Source organism: Meles meles, chromosome 12 (genome assembly GCF_922984935.1).
Source record: "Meles meles chromosome 12, mMelMel3.1 paternal haplotype, whole genome shotgun sequence".
Classification (NCBI taxonomy): Eukaryota; Metazoa; Chordata; class Mammalia; order Carnivora; family Mustelidae; genus Meles; species Meles meles.
The window spans coordinates 8,979,437-8,996,831 of NC_060077.1; the positions used below are offsets into that span (position 1 = coordinate 8,979,437).

A 17,395-nucleotide genomic window follows, 5' to 3' on the forward strand; every position below is an offset into this window, starting at 1 on the left:
ATTATTATAATTTTCCTCCTCCTTCTTCTTTTCTTCTTCTTCTTTTTTTTTTTTTTTTTTCCATTACGTAGCTGGAGCCGCAAAGAGAGGTCTGTAAAGCGAACTTCATTCCTTTCAGACTTCTGGCCCCAGGGGGAGATTTGGAGTAGTGTGGCTGCTCAGGATGGTTCCAGCTTTGGTTCAGAGGTGGTACATGCCACGGGAAAGCTCGGCGGGGGGACCCCTGGGTGTCGTGAGGGCCCTGTAGCCTCATGGAAACTTGGCAGACACTCGTGTGCCCTCCTTGGCTACTCGGATGTGCTTTCGCATGACAAACAGAGTCCGGGGCCGGGCTGGAGATGGTTGTGCCACCCACCCCCCGAGGGGTGGGAGAAGCAGGAGAGGAATCATGGGCCCTGAACCCCCTGCTCCTCTAAAGGTCTATTTGCATCCTCGAAATGGAAAAAAATCATCAGGAGCCTGTCTAGGAGGAGCGGTTAGAATCCTGATTGTGTCTCTTTCTAGCTCTGGGACCACGGGCGAGCTGCTTGACCTCCCAAGGCCTTGGTGGCCTCATCCCGGAATGTGGGGACAAAACCTACTTCATAGGGTCTCAGAAAGGATGGAAAGGGCCAATGAAGCAGCCCTCATGCCATGTTAGAAGTCGTGTTCTTGGTACCTGACCTGATTTCAGGAGGACTTTTTTTTTTTTTTTTTTTTAAAGAACGGCCTAAGTTTTGTTTTGTTTTTTTTTTTTAAGATTTTATTTATTTATTTGACAGACAAAGATCCCAAGTAGGCAGAGAGGCAGGCAGAGAGAGAGGAGGAAGCAGGCTCCCTGCCGAGCAGAGAGCCCAATACGGGGCTCGATCCCAGGACCCTGAGATCATGACCTGAGCCGAAGGCAGAGGCTTTAACCCACTGAGCCACGCAGGCACCCCATTCAGGAGGACTTTTAAGGCATAAAAAAGTAGGTTTATGGCAAAAGTCACAACTAAGTTGGGGATTTGCTGATACGTTATTTCTTCTAGGGAGACGTTCTTAGGTGGTTTGGTGCCACGGGCCTCTCTGGTGGTCCGGTGGACCTTGTGGGCCACCCGTCTCAGAATAATATGATGAAAGGCATCCTATTAAATGTATAGATGGCCAAAAGCAAACCAGTGATCCTGAAACGTAGTCATCAAAATGTTCTTCGACGGCGGTGTGGAGTTACGCGTGCTTTCTACGTGCCTTAAATAACGGGATCTAAGACCGTAATTTTGAAGCCGTGATAAGCACAAATGGTATCTTGAGGCATGTACAGCAGCTGGGTGGAAATGAAATTGTTTCGTTTCTGTTGATGACAGTCGCTACCACTGCTAATACAGCCATGGCTTGTTGCCTACATTTGTAAGAGAAAGGAATGCTCAATTTCAGTTCAAGATTAGTGAAAATAAAGACGTCATTTTAAAAATCCAAATTTAGACCCTTAAGTTTTCCCCTGAGTAAAGGCCTCCTAAGTCAAGGAGACAGGCTTATGGGACTGCTTCCCCCTGAGAAATTCTGTGGGCTGAAAGCCTGAGTCATTTTTGTGAAGGTGTGACAGAAGTTTCTGCCAAGTGCCAGGTATTTTCTAGGGCATCTGGTGGGATCTTTTCAACATCTTGTCAGGCTCAGAGAGGTTGAGTGCCTCATCCAAGGCCACACAGCATTAGATGGCGGATCTTTTAGAGAACATATGTCTTCCCGAATCCAGCACCTTCCTTCTTTCCACTACATCCAGATTCTTAACTATGTGAATAGAAATCAGGGTCCAGTGGTTTCTTCAGGGATAGGAAGGTATTGGGGGGTGCTCAGGGTAGAAGGCTGCGGTTTCTCCGCATCATCTCAGCATTTTCCTCATTTCACAGATGGGAAAACAAAGGCTTAGCGAGGCGACCTGCTTTATCTGAGCTCACTGGGTTAGTGAGAACGTTGGGCTGGGTGTGCTACAGCTTCAGGTGTAGGTGGTGGGTAGAGGACTCATTTCTGGGGTGTTTTATGAAGACTGGGCATTTCCTGGAAGTAGCAGCTTCTCTGCATTTCCAGGTGACTTGGGATCAGATTCAAGTCCTGTTCTCCTCCCCCCACCTGCAAGTAGTCTTCTTGGGAGAAGTATGGGGAGGGCTTTGAATAGCTTCCTCTTTTTTTTTTTTTAAGATTTTATCTATTTATTTATTTGAGAGAGAGAACATGAGAGGGGAGAACGTCAGAGGGAGAAGCAGACTCCCCATGGAGCTGGGAACCCAATGCGAGACTTGATCCCGGGACTCCGGGATCATGAACCAAGGACATGACCTAAGGACTCCAGGATCATGACCTAAGCCGAAGGCAGTAGCTTAACCAACTGAACCACCCAGGCATCCAGTATTTTCATCTTCATCTCTGTTTTGCTTTTCATCCAAACAGGGCTCCGCTTTGCACAAAATCGTAAGTGCCCTTAAAGTTTTCCCATATCCCCAGTTCCTGAGGGGAGCCCTGGTAATTTTCATAAGTTAGACACTGTTCTGTGTCCTCCTGCCTTGGTTCATCTTGCATGGCTTTCTGCATCCCTGTACGGACAGCCTTCAGATTCTTTTTCAACCCTGTATAATATTCCATTCTCCACACTGTCAGAGTTGACAACCATTCATTCATGAAGACGTTTAGGCTGTTTCTTGTTTTTTCCCTATTATAGACAGTGCTGCAGAGAGAGTGCTGTCTTTGCACACAGACTTGGACAACTTTTTTTTTATTTTTAAGATTTTTTTTTTTTTGAGATAGAGCAAGAGTGAGAGAGAGAGAGAACGAGAGCGCAAGAGTGGGAGAGGAGCAGAGGGAGAGGAAGAAGCAGGCTCCTCACTGAGCAGGAGCCCGATGTGGGGCTCGATCCCAGGACCCTGGGATCGTGACCCGAGCTGAAGGCAGACACTTCACTGACTGAGCCCCCCAGGTGCCCCTGACTTGGACAACTTCTTAGGAAAATGTGTAGTAATTGGATTGTGTGTTTTTAAGAAAAGGGCTGCTATCCTGTTGCCTTCCAGAAAGGAGCTGGGTCACCCCTCCGACTGCCTGCACCATGTAACTGTGATTCTCCTGCCCACCATTTCCTCATTAGCAGCCTCCTCCCCTGCCTGGATATGCGCGTGTTCTAGGCCAGACCATTCTTCTCTTAGGTGTGTGCGCAAAAGCTTCTCTTGGTTCTCCCTTTGGTCTTGGAGCCACTCCTCCTCCCAGGTCCTCTGCAGACTCCCACTCTGACCTTCCCACCCACCTGGCTTTCAGTGGGGGTTCTGAGCTGCTGAACACCCCTCCCTCCTTCCCGGGGAGGTTTCTGTTGCAGACCCCTAGCCCTCATGAGGAAGAGAGTGGGAATACTGGCCTGAAAGCTGAATGGAAGGATGTGTGGGTGGTGTCTCCTAAGAGGGTGAGCAACCACATTTTGAGCCCTTGGGAGGATGTTATTCATAGGATGTGACTGGATTTTATTCTGCTTGGTTTACCTGCTCAGACCACTGAGGCTCCGAAGGGCACACAGTCTATAAGTGATAGAGATGGGACGTAATCTTGATCTGCCTAATCTTAGATCCCATGCTCTGTGCTGTTTCCTTTGTCCTTGCTCTTCCTTCTCCCTTCCTTCCTCTCTCACCCTCTCTTCCTCTCTGGCCCTACTCTCTCAAAACAGTGGCATAATGAGGACACTTGCCATTTGTGGAGCACTTGCTGTGTTTGGTCTTTCACACATTATTAATTCATTTCTTCTCTCAGCAAAGCTTTGAACTGGGGGTTTGTACTAGCCCTGTTGCACAGATGGGAAAACCAAGGCATGGAGGAGGAGTTAAATATTATGTCTGTGGTGACAAATACAGCCGGGTAAAAGGAAGTTCGAAGGCACAGGCAGCAAGCTCCCCAGATTAGGGTAACAGGGGATCATACCTGAGTATCCTAGGTGGTCAGTGACATCTTCGCTAAGGTTAGACAAAGACCTCAGCCCTGTTTTAAAGATGGAAACCCAGAAGTTCAGTCTAAGTGACTACTCAGCTCTTCTAGCTTTTGAATTAGGGAATTCAAAGACATATACCTTAGGTTGAAGTATTTCAAAATGCCATGTAAAGAGGGGTTCCTCGTGGGAGATGCTCATTTGATTTTCGGCATACACATAGAACTGTTCATAAGCCTACTTGCCTAAGGTATAAGGCATGAAAAATAAGTGCGTGAATATGTGTGTCTGTCACATTTGGTGCACTCGGGTGTAATTGGATCACGGTGCTCATCAAAGACTACTTTGTTTCTTATTCTGTGATGCATTTCTTGTGGATTCTTTGACTCTTTGGTTCCACTAGTGGGGAGGATCTCTATCAGGGCACTGATCAATGTTATTTCCCATTTTCTCTCTTTCAGTAAAGAATATCCCGTGGTTCCCAGGAGCACAGTAAGACAAAAAGTAGCCTCCAACCACAGTCCTTTCAGCAGTGAGCCTCGAGCTCTCTCTGCCTCATCCAACTTGGGGTCCCAGTACCAGTGCGAGAATGGTGTGTCTGGCCCCTCCCAGGACCTCCTGCCCCCGCCCAACCCATACCCACTGCCCCAGGAGCATGGTCAGATTTACCATTGCACCAAGAGGAAAGGTGAGTGTGACGACCCTTTTCTGTGTTTCCTTCCTTTCCTCAGGGAAAAAAAGTACACTTATATATTTGAAAAATGTAAGCAATATAAAAATACATGGAAATTGTAAGAAATTCAAACTGTTCAGTAAAAGTAAAGATCTTCCTTTGACATGTCTCCTTCAGTTCTGGCCCCTTCCTTGGGGAAAACTTTTTTGAACCATTTAGTCCTGTTTAATGTATTCACACATATACACATGCGTGCATGTGTGCAGAGACACATAAAAATAGTTGTTTCTACTTTTAACAGTTGATATTAGTCTGTGTTTTGCAACTTGCGTTCTAAAGCTCGAGAATATGTTGTAGATGATCTTTTCATGAACGTAGAGGGGCCTCGTGCTTTATTTTAGCTGCTGAAGAGAAAGCAGAGTTTGTGTCCATTCCCATGAGTGGGCAAGGTGGCTGATTCTCACATTTCTGGGTGTATTATAAGCCAGGCTGCAGGGAGCCTTCTTGTTGTTGGATGTGCTTTTGTTTATGTGCTAGGGTTTCTCTTAGGTGGGGGATTCTGAACTCTTCTCTCCTTTCCAGATCAAAATTAAAATCAAAGAAAGAAAAAAAAAAGGAAAAGAAAATCCCAGCTGATCTTCTCTCTCTTGCATTTTGTCTTTAAGTCTGGTTTAAATTCCATTGGAGATCCTTCATTGTCTTCTTTGCCAAATGAGATATGGGTGCTTTTCCTAAGTCATCGAGTCGAGGGCTGTAACACCAAAGGAAATTTCTGGTGGCACATTTTTTGAGCCAGAGTCGAAGCAGGTGCAGTTGAGTTCAGCTTGATAGAATGGTCGCTTGTGTGAACAGCAGACCAGCACAGGGAGGACAGCGTGGGTGACAGGGCTCGACAACACAGACTCAGGTCTCAACTCTGCCACCAGCTTCTTGGGTGACCTCAGCCAGTCGTCCTGGCCTCTCTGTGCCTCGGTTTCCCACCTTGTCAACAGTGCTTGAGTTCCTGAGAGCACCTGATACCCAGCAAGCGTCCAGCGTTTGTCAGGTCTGATTGTGAGAGGGGCAGGTACGGCTCCAGGAAGAGCATCCACAGAGGAAGAGAGGGCTGTTTCTGAGTGAAGTTTTGAGAAAGCAGATATGGGGCGTGGTGGGGACCATGTACAATGGGGATGAATCCCACCTTTGCCATTTACAGATTTTTATGAATGGGGCAAATTCCTTAACTACTCTAAGCCTTTTTTTTTCTTTTTTTTTTTTTTTAAGATTTTATTTATTTATTTGACAGATAGAGATCACAAGTAGGGAGAGAGGCAGGCAGAGAGAGAGAGAGAGAGAGGAGGAAGCAGGCTCCCCGCCAAGCAGAGAGCCCGACGCGGGACTCGATCCCAGGACCCCGAGATCATGACCCGAGCCGAAGGCAGCAGCTTAAACCACTGAGCCACCCAGGCGCCCCTTTTTTTTTTTTTTTTTCTAATCTGTAGATTTGGTCCATGATTGGACCTGTGCCTTAGGCGTGGTGTGAAGATGTCATGAAAGTGTGCTTGCCGTAGTTAGCACAGGGTTGACCCAGTAAGCAGTTACTGGTTTGCTCCGGCAGGCCCAATTCTTAGTCTTTAAGAGTGGTCTGTCGTACTTCCCAGCCTCCGTGGCCAGCTCGATGCCTTTAGAAGTCCTGTGCCCAGTGTCTGAGACAACGACTACTTCTTCCTCTCCCTCCTCTTCTCCTCCCCTCCCTTCACCCCTCCTTTCCCTCCTCACCCTCCTCTTCCCCTTCCTCCCCCTCCTCTCCCTCCTCTTCTCCTCCCCTCCCTTCACCCCTCCTTTTCCTCCTCACCCTCCTCTTCCCCTTCCTCCCCCTCTTCTTCCTCCTCGTTCTCCTTCTTCCTCTTTTTCTTCATCTTCTAACTCAGCTCACAAGAACTGATGGACACAGATCCTTCGGCAGTCTTCTCTGAGCTGAGGTTACTTGAGGAAAGTAACACAGTCTGACTATTTGACATTTACTGATCTCCCATTTTGAAGGAGGAAAGGGCTGTCCTTGGTTCAAGTCTGGGACTGGGGAGCTGACCTGGGTGAGGCAGAGTTTCCAGACCTCACCTGAAGCTTGTCCAAGCTTCTTGGATCTTGAAGTTCTGAACAATATTATCACCTCCACAGGCCCCCTGACTCAGCTCCCAGCGTGTCCACTGCTGCCTGGGCTGGAGACCAGAGACCTGCAAACATGCCCGCCTCTTCAGGCAGGAGCAGGGGTTAAGGATGTCCCCTGGGGCACAGGTACCCGCATGAAGTTTCTGGTCTATGTCCCATTGAAGGGAAGCCCTGCCTAGGTTCTGTGCCCTGGCCTTTCGACAACACTACTGAGTAGGTGTTATTATTCACCCACTTTACAAAGAGGGAAACTGAGGATCAGAAAGGCAAAAATCACATGCTGTTGGTTCCCGAAGGTAGAATTTGAACCCATGCCTGGTCTGCAGGCTCTGCCTGAGCTCCGAGTCCCATTGTAGACGGTTCTCATTACCTTTGCTTATCAGCCATAATCCCAAAAACGCCATATTTCACTAGAGATCGGTCTGGAGACTGAGTCAAAAGTACTGCTTAAGAGCTCACCAGGTTTGAATTAGGGAGTTCCGTCAGTTAAATTCATGCCAGCCCAAAAGAAGGGAAGGAAGAAGTTAAAAAGCATCCAGGTGCTTTTTAAGACTCAACATTTACAGCAGCATCCTCGCAAAGGTGTTCTCCTAGAGGGCGGTGTGAGGTGGGTTTAGGGGATGAACTCTTCTGATGGCAGGATCCTCAGGTGAGCTCAGGGTCAGCTTGAGGTGGCCACTGGGGAAACCGGACTTGGTGGCCGGTCTGGCGCGGGACATTCTGGCAGCTGGTGCTTTCCAGAAATGTGGCCACGGGCAAACAGCTCGCGTTCTCGGCCTCAGTTCTCTTTGCTGTAAAATGAGGATCTCAGTAGCATCTCCCCCATAGGGTCATGATGAGACGGAATGAGGGGGTCTAAGCCCCCGAAGCAGTGTCCGACCCAGAAGTGCCCAGCGCACATTATCCGGCCACCGCTCTGCCCTTCGGAAGCTCATGGTGGCAGGCGGGTCAGATGTGTAATTACATATTGTGATGCGACTGCTTGATTACAAGGGTGATCTGATGGTATGGAGGAGATAGGGAATGAGCCGATGATGCATATGGTGCAGGGGTGGGAGGTAGGAACGGGGGATCGGGGGATTTAAGCCAGGATCTGCAGAGTGGGAGCTGGATGGAAAAAGAGGGGAGATGGCCAGGGATCCAGGCAGAGAGAAGGGTATGGGTGCAGCCCCTGAGAAGATGGGGAGCCAGCGCCCCACTGGGGAGCAGACACAGGGCCAGTGTGGCTGGAACGCAATGAAGGGAAGGGGAGCAGATGAGCTACAGAGAAAGGCAGGAACCAGCACGCTGCTAGCCCTTGTAAGCCATTTTAAGGACTTTAGATAAAAAAAAAAAAGATTATTTATTAATGAGAGAGAGAGAGAGAAAGTACGCATGAGCTGGGGAGGAGCAGAGGGAAAAGGACCAGCAGATGCCATGCTGAGCAGGGAGCCCGATGCGGGGCTCGATCCCAGGACCCTGAGATCATGACCTGAGCCAAAACCAAGAATCAGGGAGTCAAACAACGGAGCCACCCAGTTAGATTTTATCCTAACACCAACAGGCAGCCCTCGGAGGGGTTTCGACCTGTGAGGGGCATGATGAGGTTTCTGTTTTGAAGCAGGCATTTTGCTGTGCTGGGGGGGTGGTGCGTGTTGGGGGTAGGGGGGACGAGGATGGGCTCCAGAGCTCTGCTGAGAGGCTGTCGCAGGCTGCGAGGCGGGAAATGATGGCATTCAGCCCTGGATGCGGTGCCAGGAGCTGGAGGTGTGGGTACAATCCGTCCCCGGGACCCATTGCCCGGAACAAGGTGAAGGCTGGCCCCTTTCCACAGAGGCAGAAACTGAGGTTCAGAAGGACTGACTGATTTGTCCCGAATGGTCCTGCCCCAGGTTCAAGCCACGGTCCGTGCATTCAGGTTGCCTGGAGTGTGCACCGTGCAGGAACCCTTTCACCTCGCCACCAGACTCTTCCCACCTCCCTCCACCCCAAAAGGGCGCTCCCAGGGACAGGGAACATTCCAGCCGAGCTCTGTCTGTCCGGCGTGCCTCAGAGACGACAAAAAGCAATTCATCATCAGCCTCCATTGTGAGGTGATAAAGAATCAGCAAGGTTTCCTTCCAGTTTGGGATTCCCGTGAAGTGATGGCTCCATGGGTGGCTTCCCCCTCCCCCCGCCCCCCCCTTGGGCCCCTGCCTGCCCCACTATCTGACTTCCCCTCATTGTCTGTCTCCTTTCCAACGAGCCCAGGAGGCAGGCCCAGTGAAATGTCAAAGGGCCAGGCAAGCCGGAGGGCTTCTCGTGTTTGGGCCCGGCTGTCTCCAAACTCTCTCTCCCGATGGAGGGAACCCAAAGAGCCGGGAAGGTCTTTTATCAATGCCACTCAATCAGATCCAGGACCCCGGGCCCTGGGAGAGCCCTCATCTGTCTTTCTTTCCTCCTCCCACCCTGATAACCGCCCCACACGCCCCCAACCTTAGAAATCCAGAGGCAACCCAAATAAAGATTTGAACAAAGCCATCGACTGCCCTGGCCATTCAAAAGGAAGTCAGGGGAGTGGGAGAGGAAGGGGATTCTGTGGGGTGCGTTTTGTCAGTGCTGGGTGCTTTTTAGAGCAATTTCACATTGTTTTCTTCACTGGATCCTCATTCCAGCCCCTGAGCGGGGGCGGGGGTGTCTTCCATCCCCATTTTGCAGGGCGTATAACGGGGGGAACGAGACGTTGGATTGGCTTCCCAAGGTCATGTGGCTGGTGAGTGGCAGATCTGGGATGCCTTCGTGGAATAAATATTGGTTGAGCATTTCCTTTGTCCTGGGCACTGTCCCAAGTACATGGGATAAAGGGACAGCAAGGGGGCGAAGGTTCCTGCTCTCCCAAAATTTGTATTCTCATTGAGGATACAGATAATAAGGAAATAAGTAAATGCCATGATTTTCAGTTGGTGGTTCAGTGAGAGTGGGACCCGAGTCTTTTGATTCCCAATTCAGGATCTCCTCACGATACTGATTCAGTCTGTCCAACTTTGAGCTAAAATCTAACACTACAGAGATACACACACCCTCCATCCATCCTTCTGTCCATCCATCCATCCATCCATCCATCTAACCATTCATTCACCCATCAGGTCAAAGTTACCATCTTTTCCTCTTTTCTGGACACAGTAAGTTTCATGAAAGCCGAAAGGCTAGACTGTCCGTCAAAAAGAACGCTGTGCTGTGACCCAGAAGGCCCGAATCATAGTTCCACATCTGACTTTGCCAAAGGTCATCCAACCAAGGAACGGTAGTTCAACAGGATCTTTTATCCGAATGAACCAGGTCGGCAAGCGAAATGACCCATTTGGGAATAGTGACAATATTTGCTTAGTGGGATGAGCAATATAAAAGCAGCCTTGTGAGTTTTCCTGCTCTGGGATCTCCCCAGGCACCTTCAAGCATTGGACAATCCCCAGAGCCATCTGTCCGATTTTTTTTTTTTTTTTGGTCCGATCTTCTAAGAGGGAACAGAGAGAAGACCCCTATTATTCGGACAGATAAGATTTGCACACTTATCATTTCCATTCCTGCAAGAAATTAAAGCATTATCCCCCTACATAGTCAGAACTAAGATCGGGATATGGTGCAGTGATCTGCCCAAGGCCACATAGCCAGGGAGAATCAGAGACAGGCCCTAAAATCTTTGCTCTGGATTTATCATTGAAGCCATTTATCCAGAATCAGAAACCACTAGAAAAATGCAAGTGGCTAGGATATTTCCCAGCGCTGTGCGGTGCTCAGAATCAGGAAGAGCTTTCCTGGTATTCAACAGACTCAGTTGGGTTCAGGACAGGTGGAATGTAATGGACGGCTCTTACTACACACATTTTTGAGACTGAACTGTGGGCCCGTCTCATGGAAGACTTGATACTTGACTACCCGTTCCCCGACCGTGGAAAGCAAACACAACTCGGCTGGGAAAGAGGGCTTTGCTGTTGTCCGGTTATCGGGCTCCCAGTAAAGAGAAAGAAACCAAAACTGTGACCAAAACAAACACAGGGATTCCATCCCAACCATTGATCACCACCGACCTGAAATTTGGATCCATGCTTTGGAATTTCTTTATAACGTGATGAGGTCCAAGAGGAATTTGAGAACGCTCGAGACCCGCTTTCATGAATAAGCCAGACTTTTGCTTTTCTTAGGACTCTGCATCAGATCTTTGGGTTATTAAAGACTGGAATGTGTAATTTTACGATTTTCCAAAATGTGCTCCGGCCTTTTTCATATTATTCTTCCTTTTTTTCTGCTTGTAACAAATCTGGAAGGGGATCAGAAACTCGGGAATGGTTCATTTGCCTTGTTTTTTTTTCTCTTGCCAAGGGTACCCTGCAGCTGTACTCTTGATTATTGAAAAGGGGAAACGCCCTGGTTAAATGGAAAACCCAAAGGTTATGATTCTAGCAACAATGGAAACATTCAGATTTATGGATCCGGGGTGTGGGGGGGTGTTGTGGGGGGGGTTGGATGGGTTGGAAGGAAGCACGGAAGCACGAGGTGACTGAGGGAGGAGGTGGGGAGGACAGAACAAGTCGAGCGTAGCAACGTCTTCAGGACACCAAAGACAAATGTCCCGTTGAAAGGTGGAAAAAGTGACCACCAGCTCATCTGCTATCTTCACACATCTGGAAGAGAGGCCGCATTTTTGGCTTTTATTCTGGACAAATGTTTGGGCGTCCTATGGGGCCCAGATGTGTCCCAGAAGAGTCTCGCTGAAAATAAACACGCTCGCTGGGAGGTGGGTACAGTCCCAGCCTGGATGGGTTTACATGGGGGCAGAGTTTTCACCCACCTGTGGGTGTCACTCCGGGCGTGATGCCCAGGGGAGGATTTGGCGGAAGCCAAACCCAAGCTCTCCTACTTGAGTTCGGGAGCTGTTTTAAAATCTGGTGCAAAACCAAAGGACTCACTGGGGGGCGAAGATTTATACGCAAGGCCCACCTCCTATTCACCGCCTGTCAGCCTCCTGCCTTGTCACTGCTCAGGGTGGGATGGAGAGGGTCCCCCCCTTCCCACCTCCAAGTGCACTGAGCCGGACCTTGGCTCATTACTGGCCGCTCTGGGCGCAGTACCTGGCACTGGGGAGCGGCTCAGTACATCTCTGTTGGAGAACTAGGTGAGTGGCATTCGGTGTGAGAAATCGAGAGAGCTGGAAGCAAGGTGCCGTTGGCAAGGAAGGCAGACTTGGCTTGGGGTCCAGTCCAGGCTCCTTCCTAGTTCCGTGACCTTGGGAAGGTCACTTCTCTGAGTTCAGTTTCTGCCTCTGTGACAGGCCACCTGCAGGAATTACTGTGAGATCAGGCATCGGGGAAGGATCTGGGGACTCGCCCGAGCTCCCGTCCATCTGTGCACTTGTCCCTCTGTCCTTCCGTCTGTTACACAGATACTCAGTGTGTGCCCTTCTGTGTAGCCTGGTCTCAAAAAGCAGAGACTCCTACCTAATTCGATGACTTGAATTCTGGCTCAGCAGGAGCTCAGTACAGAATAAGGATGATCTTCTCCTGTTAGTCCCACGTCCGGCCCCCAGGCCACTGACCATCACCACAGAGGTGTAGGAGTGCCCCAGTGTTTCCTTTTTCTTCACACCCCGCCCCCCAACAACAGACCTGATTTCTTCCCACGTATTGATTCGAAAGAGACTGGAAGAGGGGGACAGAAAAATCTCCAGGCTGGGGGATAAAATTCCAGCAAAGGAATGAATCTGTGGGCCGTTTCCACCTTGCTGGAAACTCTTAAGATGGCTTCCCCGAAGGAAACACCTGGAGGCGTGTTCCTCTGTATCAGGTCTGCCGAGAGACTGACTGGTGGTGTTTCCCTTGCAGCAAGAGCTGCTTTTGTTGACAGATATCAGGAGATTTATGGGCTTGATTTATTGAATTCTTAGTGGCCCGGTGAAGTAAGTATTATTGACTTGGATTCAGACATGCCGAGCGCAGGTCTCAGGGCAGATGCCTGAAGCAGGCACATGGATGGGAAGTAGGAGAACCAGACTGAAACCCAGATGCGTCTACACTTCTTAACTTGGGGTCTGGATTTGAGGGGATCCCTGAGCTCCCAAAAGTGCATGTGAAGCTGTGCTGGGCACACGGATGGTTTTTAAAACGTTGTGTTTCGGTGTGTTATTTTGGAGAGAGCCCAGCCCTTGTGATCATTCCCAAAGGAGGCGGTGACCCCGACTAGTTATGGGAGACCCTCTTTCAGAGACGGAATGATCTCCACGGCCCTACGCCAGGGACTCGCTGGTGTCTGGGGGAAGGGAAGTGACTTTTTCAATAAGGAAATGGTGACCCATTAAGTTGTACCAGCTCTAAGAGATATTGACCGGGACTTGCCGACACAGGCATCGGGGAAGGATCTGGGGACTCGCCCGAGCTCCCGTCCATCTGTGCATTTGTCCCTCTGTCCTTCCGTCTGTTGCACACTCAGTGCGTGCCCTTCTGTGTAGCCTGGTCTTGGAGAGCAGAGACGTCTACCTAATTCAATGACTTGAATTCTGACACCCCCCGCCCTGTTCCATTGTTTAGCAGCTGCATAACTCAGACCTTGGACAAGTTGCGTGACCTCTCTGGTCTTCCGTTTTGTGATCTGCAAAGTGGGGACCCTCGCAGAGCCCACCCGTGGGGTTGCTGGGCCGGCTGCCTGGGTTCGCTTCTGGAGAGCACTTAGGACAGCTCCGGGCAGAGTAAACGCCATTTGTGTGCCTTCATACTGTAATCGTGGGCGTTATTATTCTTACGTTAGTTCCTAAGTATGTTCTAGATTCTGGGGGATACCGTGGTGGGGAGCACAGACCATGTCCCGCCTTCGTGGAATGTGCATGCCAGGGCAGAAGGAAGAGAACAGGCATCTTTACGTACAGGGTATTGTCTGCTCCCAAGCCCTGGCCTCGGTGCTCAGTCTGTATTCTCGAAGCCCTTTGTCACCATGTCCCTCTGTAGCCTCCTTTTCGTGCTAGAGATGAAACCGAGCTCAGGAAGGTCAAAGTCTTCTCTCAAAGTTTCCACCGTTACTGATCAGAATGGGGGCTAGTCCCCCCACCCCCACCTGGGGAAGGGGTCCTTGAGTCCCGTGGCCACGTCCGCCTCTAGCCCCGGCCTCACTGGTCTCTTTCCTCCCGTCTCCACAGATGAAGAATGTTCCACCACGGACCATCCCTACAAGAAGCCCTACATGGAGACGTCGCCCAACGAGGAGGACCCCTTCTACCGCGCTGGCTACCCCCAGCAGCAGGGCCTGAGCGCCTCCTACAGGACAGAGTCAGCACAGCGGCAGGCCTGCATGTACGCCAGCGCCCCGCCCCCCAGCGAGCCGGTGCCCAGCCTGGAGGACCTCAGCTGCAACACGTGGCCCAGCGTGCCTTCCTACAGCAGCTGCACGGTGGCCACGGTGCAGCCCATGGACAGGCTCCCCTACCAGCACTTCTCGGCCCACTTCGCCTCGGGGCCCCTGGTCCCCCGGCTGGCTGGCATGGCCAACCACGGCTCCCCACAGCTCGGAGAGGGGATGTTCCAGCACCAGACCTCCGTGGCCCACCAGCCTGTGGTCAGGCAGTGTGGGCCCCAGACTGGCCTGCCGTCCCCCGGCGGCCTGCAGCCCTCCGAGTTCCTCTATTCTCACGGCGTGCCACGGACCCTGTCCCCACACCAGTATCACTCGGTGCATGGGGTTGGCATGGTGCCAGAGTGGAGTGAGAACAGCTAAAGCGAGACCTGCTTCCTTGCAGACAGTGGCTAGAGAGAGAGAAGAGAGAGAGAGGGAGGGAGGGAGAGAGACAGTAGCAGAGAAAACCCCACGGACGACAGTTTTCATTTTCTTGTTCAAGTCTTCACCCATGAGAGCCCCGGGCGCTGATCTAATCAGCCGCTGGAAACCACAATTCAAAAAATGTGACTTTGTTGTTCCGTCTCAAAACCAACCAGGACAGGATGAGCCCCCACCGCCGAGCCCCCACCCAGCCCCACGACCACCACACTCATTGGCCGGCCGTGTTCACACCACCTCCAGATGTCCTCCGTGATTCCTTCTTTCCGTCTCCAGAAAGCCTTGCCTTATCGAGTGTTTTAGCTGAATGGTGTAGTTGGAGTCTTCCCTGTCTTGGTGTTAATGTTGACATTGTTATATAATAAATAATAATATATTTTTTTCCTTTCAATTTTCTTAACGGGACCCAGTCCCTTATTTTGGGGGAGGTCTGAGGCAAGTGTGTTTCAAAATATGTACTTGTGGGGTTCCCCCCCAATATACAACCCCTGAAACCTAAATTTTGCCACCCTGCCCTTGACTAAGAAATGACTACCTCTACCATGTGACGTTCCTGAAAAGGTTCCCTAGATCCCGGCTTTTGTCCGATTTTTTCCTCCATTGCCCATCATCACGGAGCCCAGCGTGGCCCTCTCCTTCTAATGCTGGCCTCCCTCTGGCCTCCTATCTCGCTTGGCCCTCCCATCTTCCCAGCTCTGTGTCTTTGCAGCCGTCTGTCGCTAAAACGTGGCCTATAGCTTCCCGACCGGAAAGCTTGCTTTGAAAAACTTGAAAAGCCCTGGTTTACATGTGGGCAGAACTGTGATAAAGCAAGGAGCAACTTCTGTGCTGACAAGCGTTGCAAAGAGGCCAAAATAAATATTGGTCCTGATAAAACACAAAGCCAGCCCAAGCTTCCAGACTTCCATCACCGGCGACCCACCCCGGATGCCAGGCAAAGCCCAATGTTCCTACAGAAGAGGCCAGACCTGCTCGCCAATTGGTTCTCTCCAAAGAAGTCACACCGACACCAGATGCTGACACCAAACTGTGGTTATTGAAAGCAGAAAACAGTATAAAAAAAATAAGCGTGTAAGTAAAACGTTATTGCAGGGTTCTTCAGAGGTAATATTTTACTGGTACTATTTATTTATAAATAGGAGATCTAATTAAGTAATAACATGAAATGAAATCCAGCATGGGAGCTGGCCAAGAGCTTTTAATTTTATTAATACTCAAAACCAAGTTTGCGTTTTCTTTTTCCTTCGAATGTGCTTTGCTTTCTTGATTAAAAATTTTTTTTTAAAAAACCGACCCTAATAAAGAGAACAGGGTAATATGTGAGGCTAAGTATGTCCCAGTACGTGTGAGTGTGTAAGTATGTTTGTACGTGAGTGTCTTCATGAGATTATGTCTTTTTATGTTGCTAAGGGGTGGGGTGAGAATTAAGTACTCGTTTCGTATATTTGTGTGCCAATTAATGCCTAATAAATACCATGTGCTTAAAAAAGTACAAGGGGCTTGAATACCCTTCTTTCTCCCCCTGTTCTTTTTACCGACTGAAGAGAGGGGAAGTTAGTCGGAGGTCTTGGGAAGAAGTTGTCTTGCGGGTGTAATTTGGTCCCATCTTCTTTCTCCTGCTGGTTTCAGGGAATATTTGGAATCCCGTACGTGAGTGTAATGGAGCTGAATAGGTTTCTCTCCAGGCTTATATCCCTGGGATGGAGTTATTTTCTTTCATTGGATTTATGACAGAGTTAGAAAAGCAAGAATCTCAACTGACCAAAAATATTGGTCAGATTTTCTGTAACACCTAGTATTTGATTTCCTGAAGGATCTGTTTCTTTAAATTGGTTACAGGAATCAAGTGTTTTGGAGGTCCCCATGAAGCAACGTTTGGGACCTTCGATGGCTATTTATTTAAAACCCCCAAATTTAAGATTTGTGAGTTTGTTCTGTATGATGCATATAAGGCAGGGCACAGCAGCAGATCCGTAAGTAAACTGATGCTGCAGTTTTGAAAAGTTTTTGTGATTTCAATGCCCGCACCTTTGAAATGATCAAGAACCATCAGATATGACACATCCCCTTGAAACAGGAACAACTGGATAGTTGATTACAAGTTATTCATTGAATGATTCATTGAATCAGGTCCTCCTGGAAGCTTTCCTAGGCAAAGAACTCCCAAGACGTGTGAGTTAATGATCAAGAAATGACAATTCAACTTCTTGTAGGTACAGTGGAGAAACTAGGTGAATGCCATCCTTGTTCCCACAGAGAATGAATTAATAAAATTTCACTGAATAAATTCTGACTGTACCCTAAGTAAGCATTTGTTCTGAGGGATTAAGGGGAAAAAAGTTTGCGCTGGAAACAATTACCTTCCAAAACTCATTTACCAATGATACAAGGTAGCCAGTCTTATTTTTTCCCAAGAATGTCAGAAGAATACTGAGTTAGCACCCCTCAGGCACAGCGCTCAAACAGTTGATACTGATGGAAAATCACTAAAAACATGCTCGCGGCAAGTTTCATAGGCCAGAGAAGGGACAGGTATTTTGTTTTTTTGTTTTTTTTTGTTTTGAGAAGAGACATCTTGTTCCATTACAGATGGAAGTTCACTTCTTTGGGTTTCAAACAATGGTTACAAAGGATCTTTTCACTGAATTGGTAGGTTTAAGGATGTCACATGCAAATATTCATGTAGTTTTATTACTGTTTAGGTGTCAAAAGACATGGTGTAAATTGTTATATTCCTGTAGTATATTTAGTGAATCTTTCTTCTGGACTAGACATGTGTAAATGCTGAGGACACAGTAGTGAACAAGGTGATAGAGGTTGTATCCTTCTGGAGTGTATGGTTTAGTGAGAGAAACAGTCTTTAGATAATCTGTGTCATCAGT

The 17,395-nt window shown here is 49.1% G+C and overlaps 1 protein-coding gene across 1 annotated transcript in view; it reads left to right on the forward strand.

Annotated features, from left to right (window-relative positions):
- TBX5 (T-box transcription factor 5) overlaps window positions 1-14,453 on the forward strand; it is a 42,810-nt gene extending 28,357 nt beyond the window's left edge. Inside the window, exons 7-8 of the mRNA XM_046025948.1 lie at window positions 4,378-4,604; window positions 13,879-14,453. Coding sequence (XP_045881904.1) covers window positions 4,378-4,604; window positions 13,879-14,453 — 802 coding nt within the window. The remainder of the gene's footprint in view (window positions 1-4,377; window positions 4,605-13,878) is intronic.
- Window positions 14,454-17,395: the final 2,942 nt, after the last annotated feature.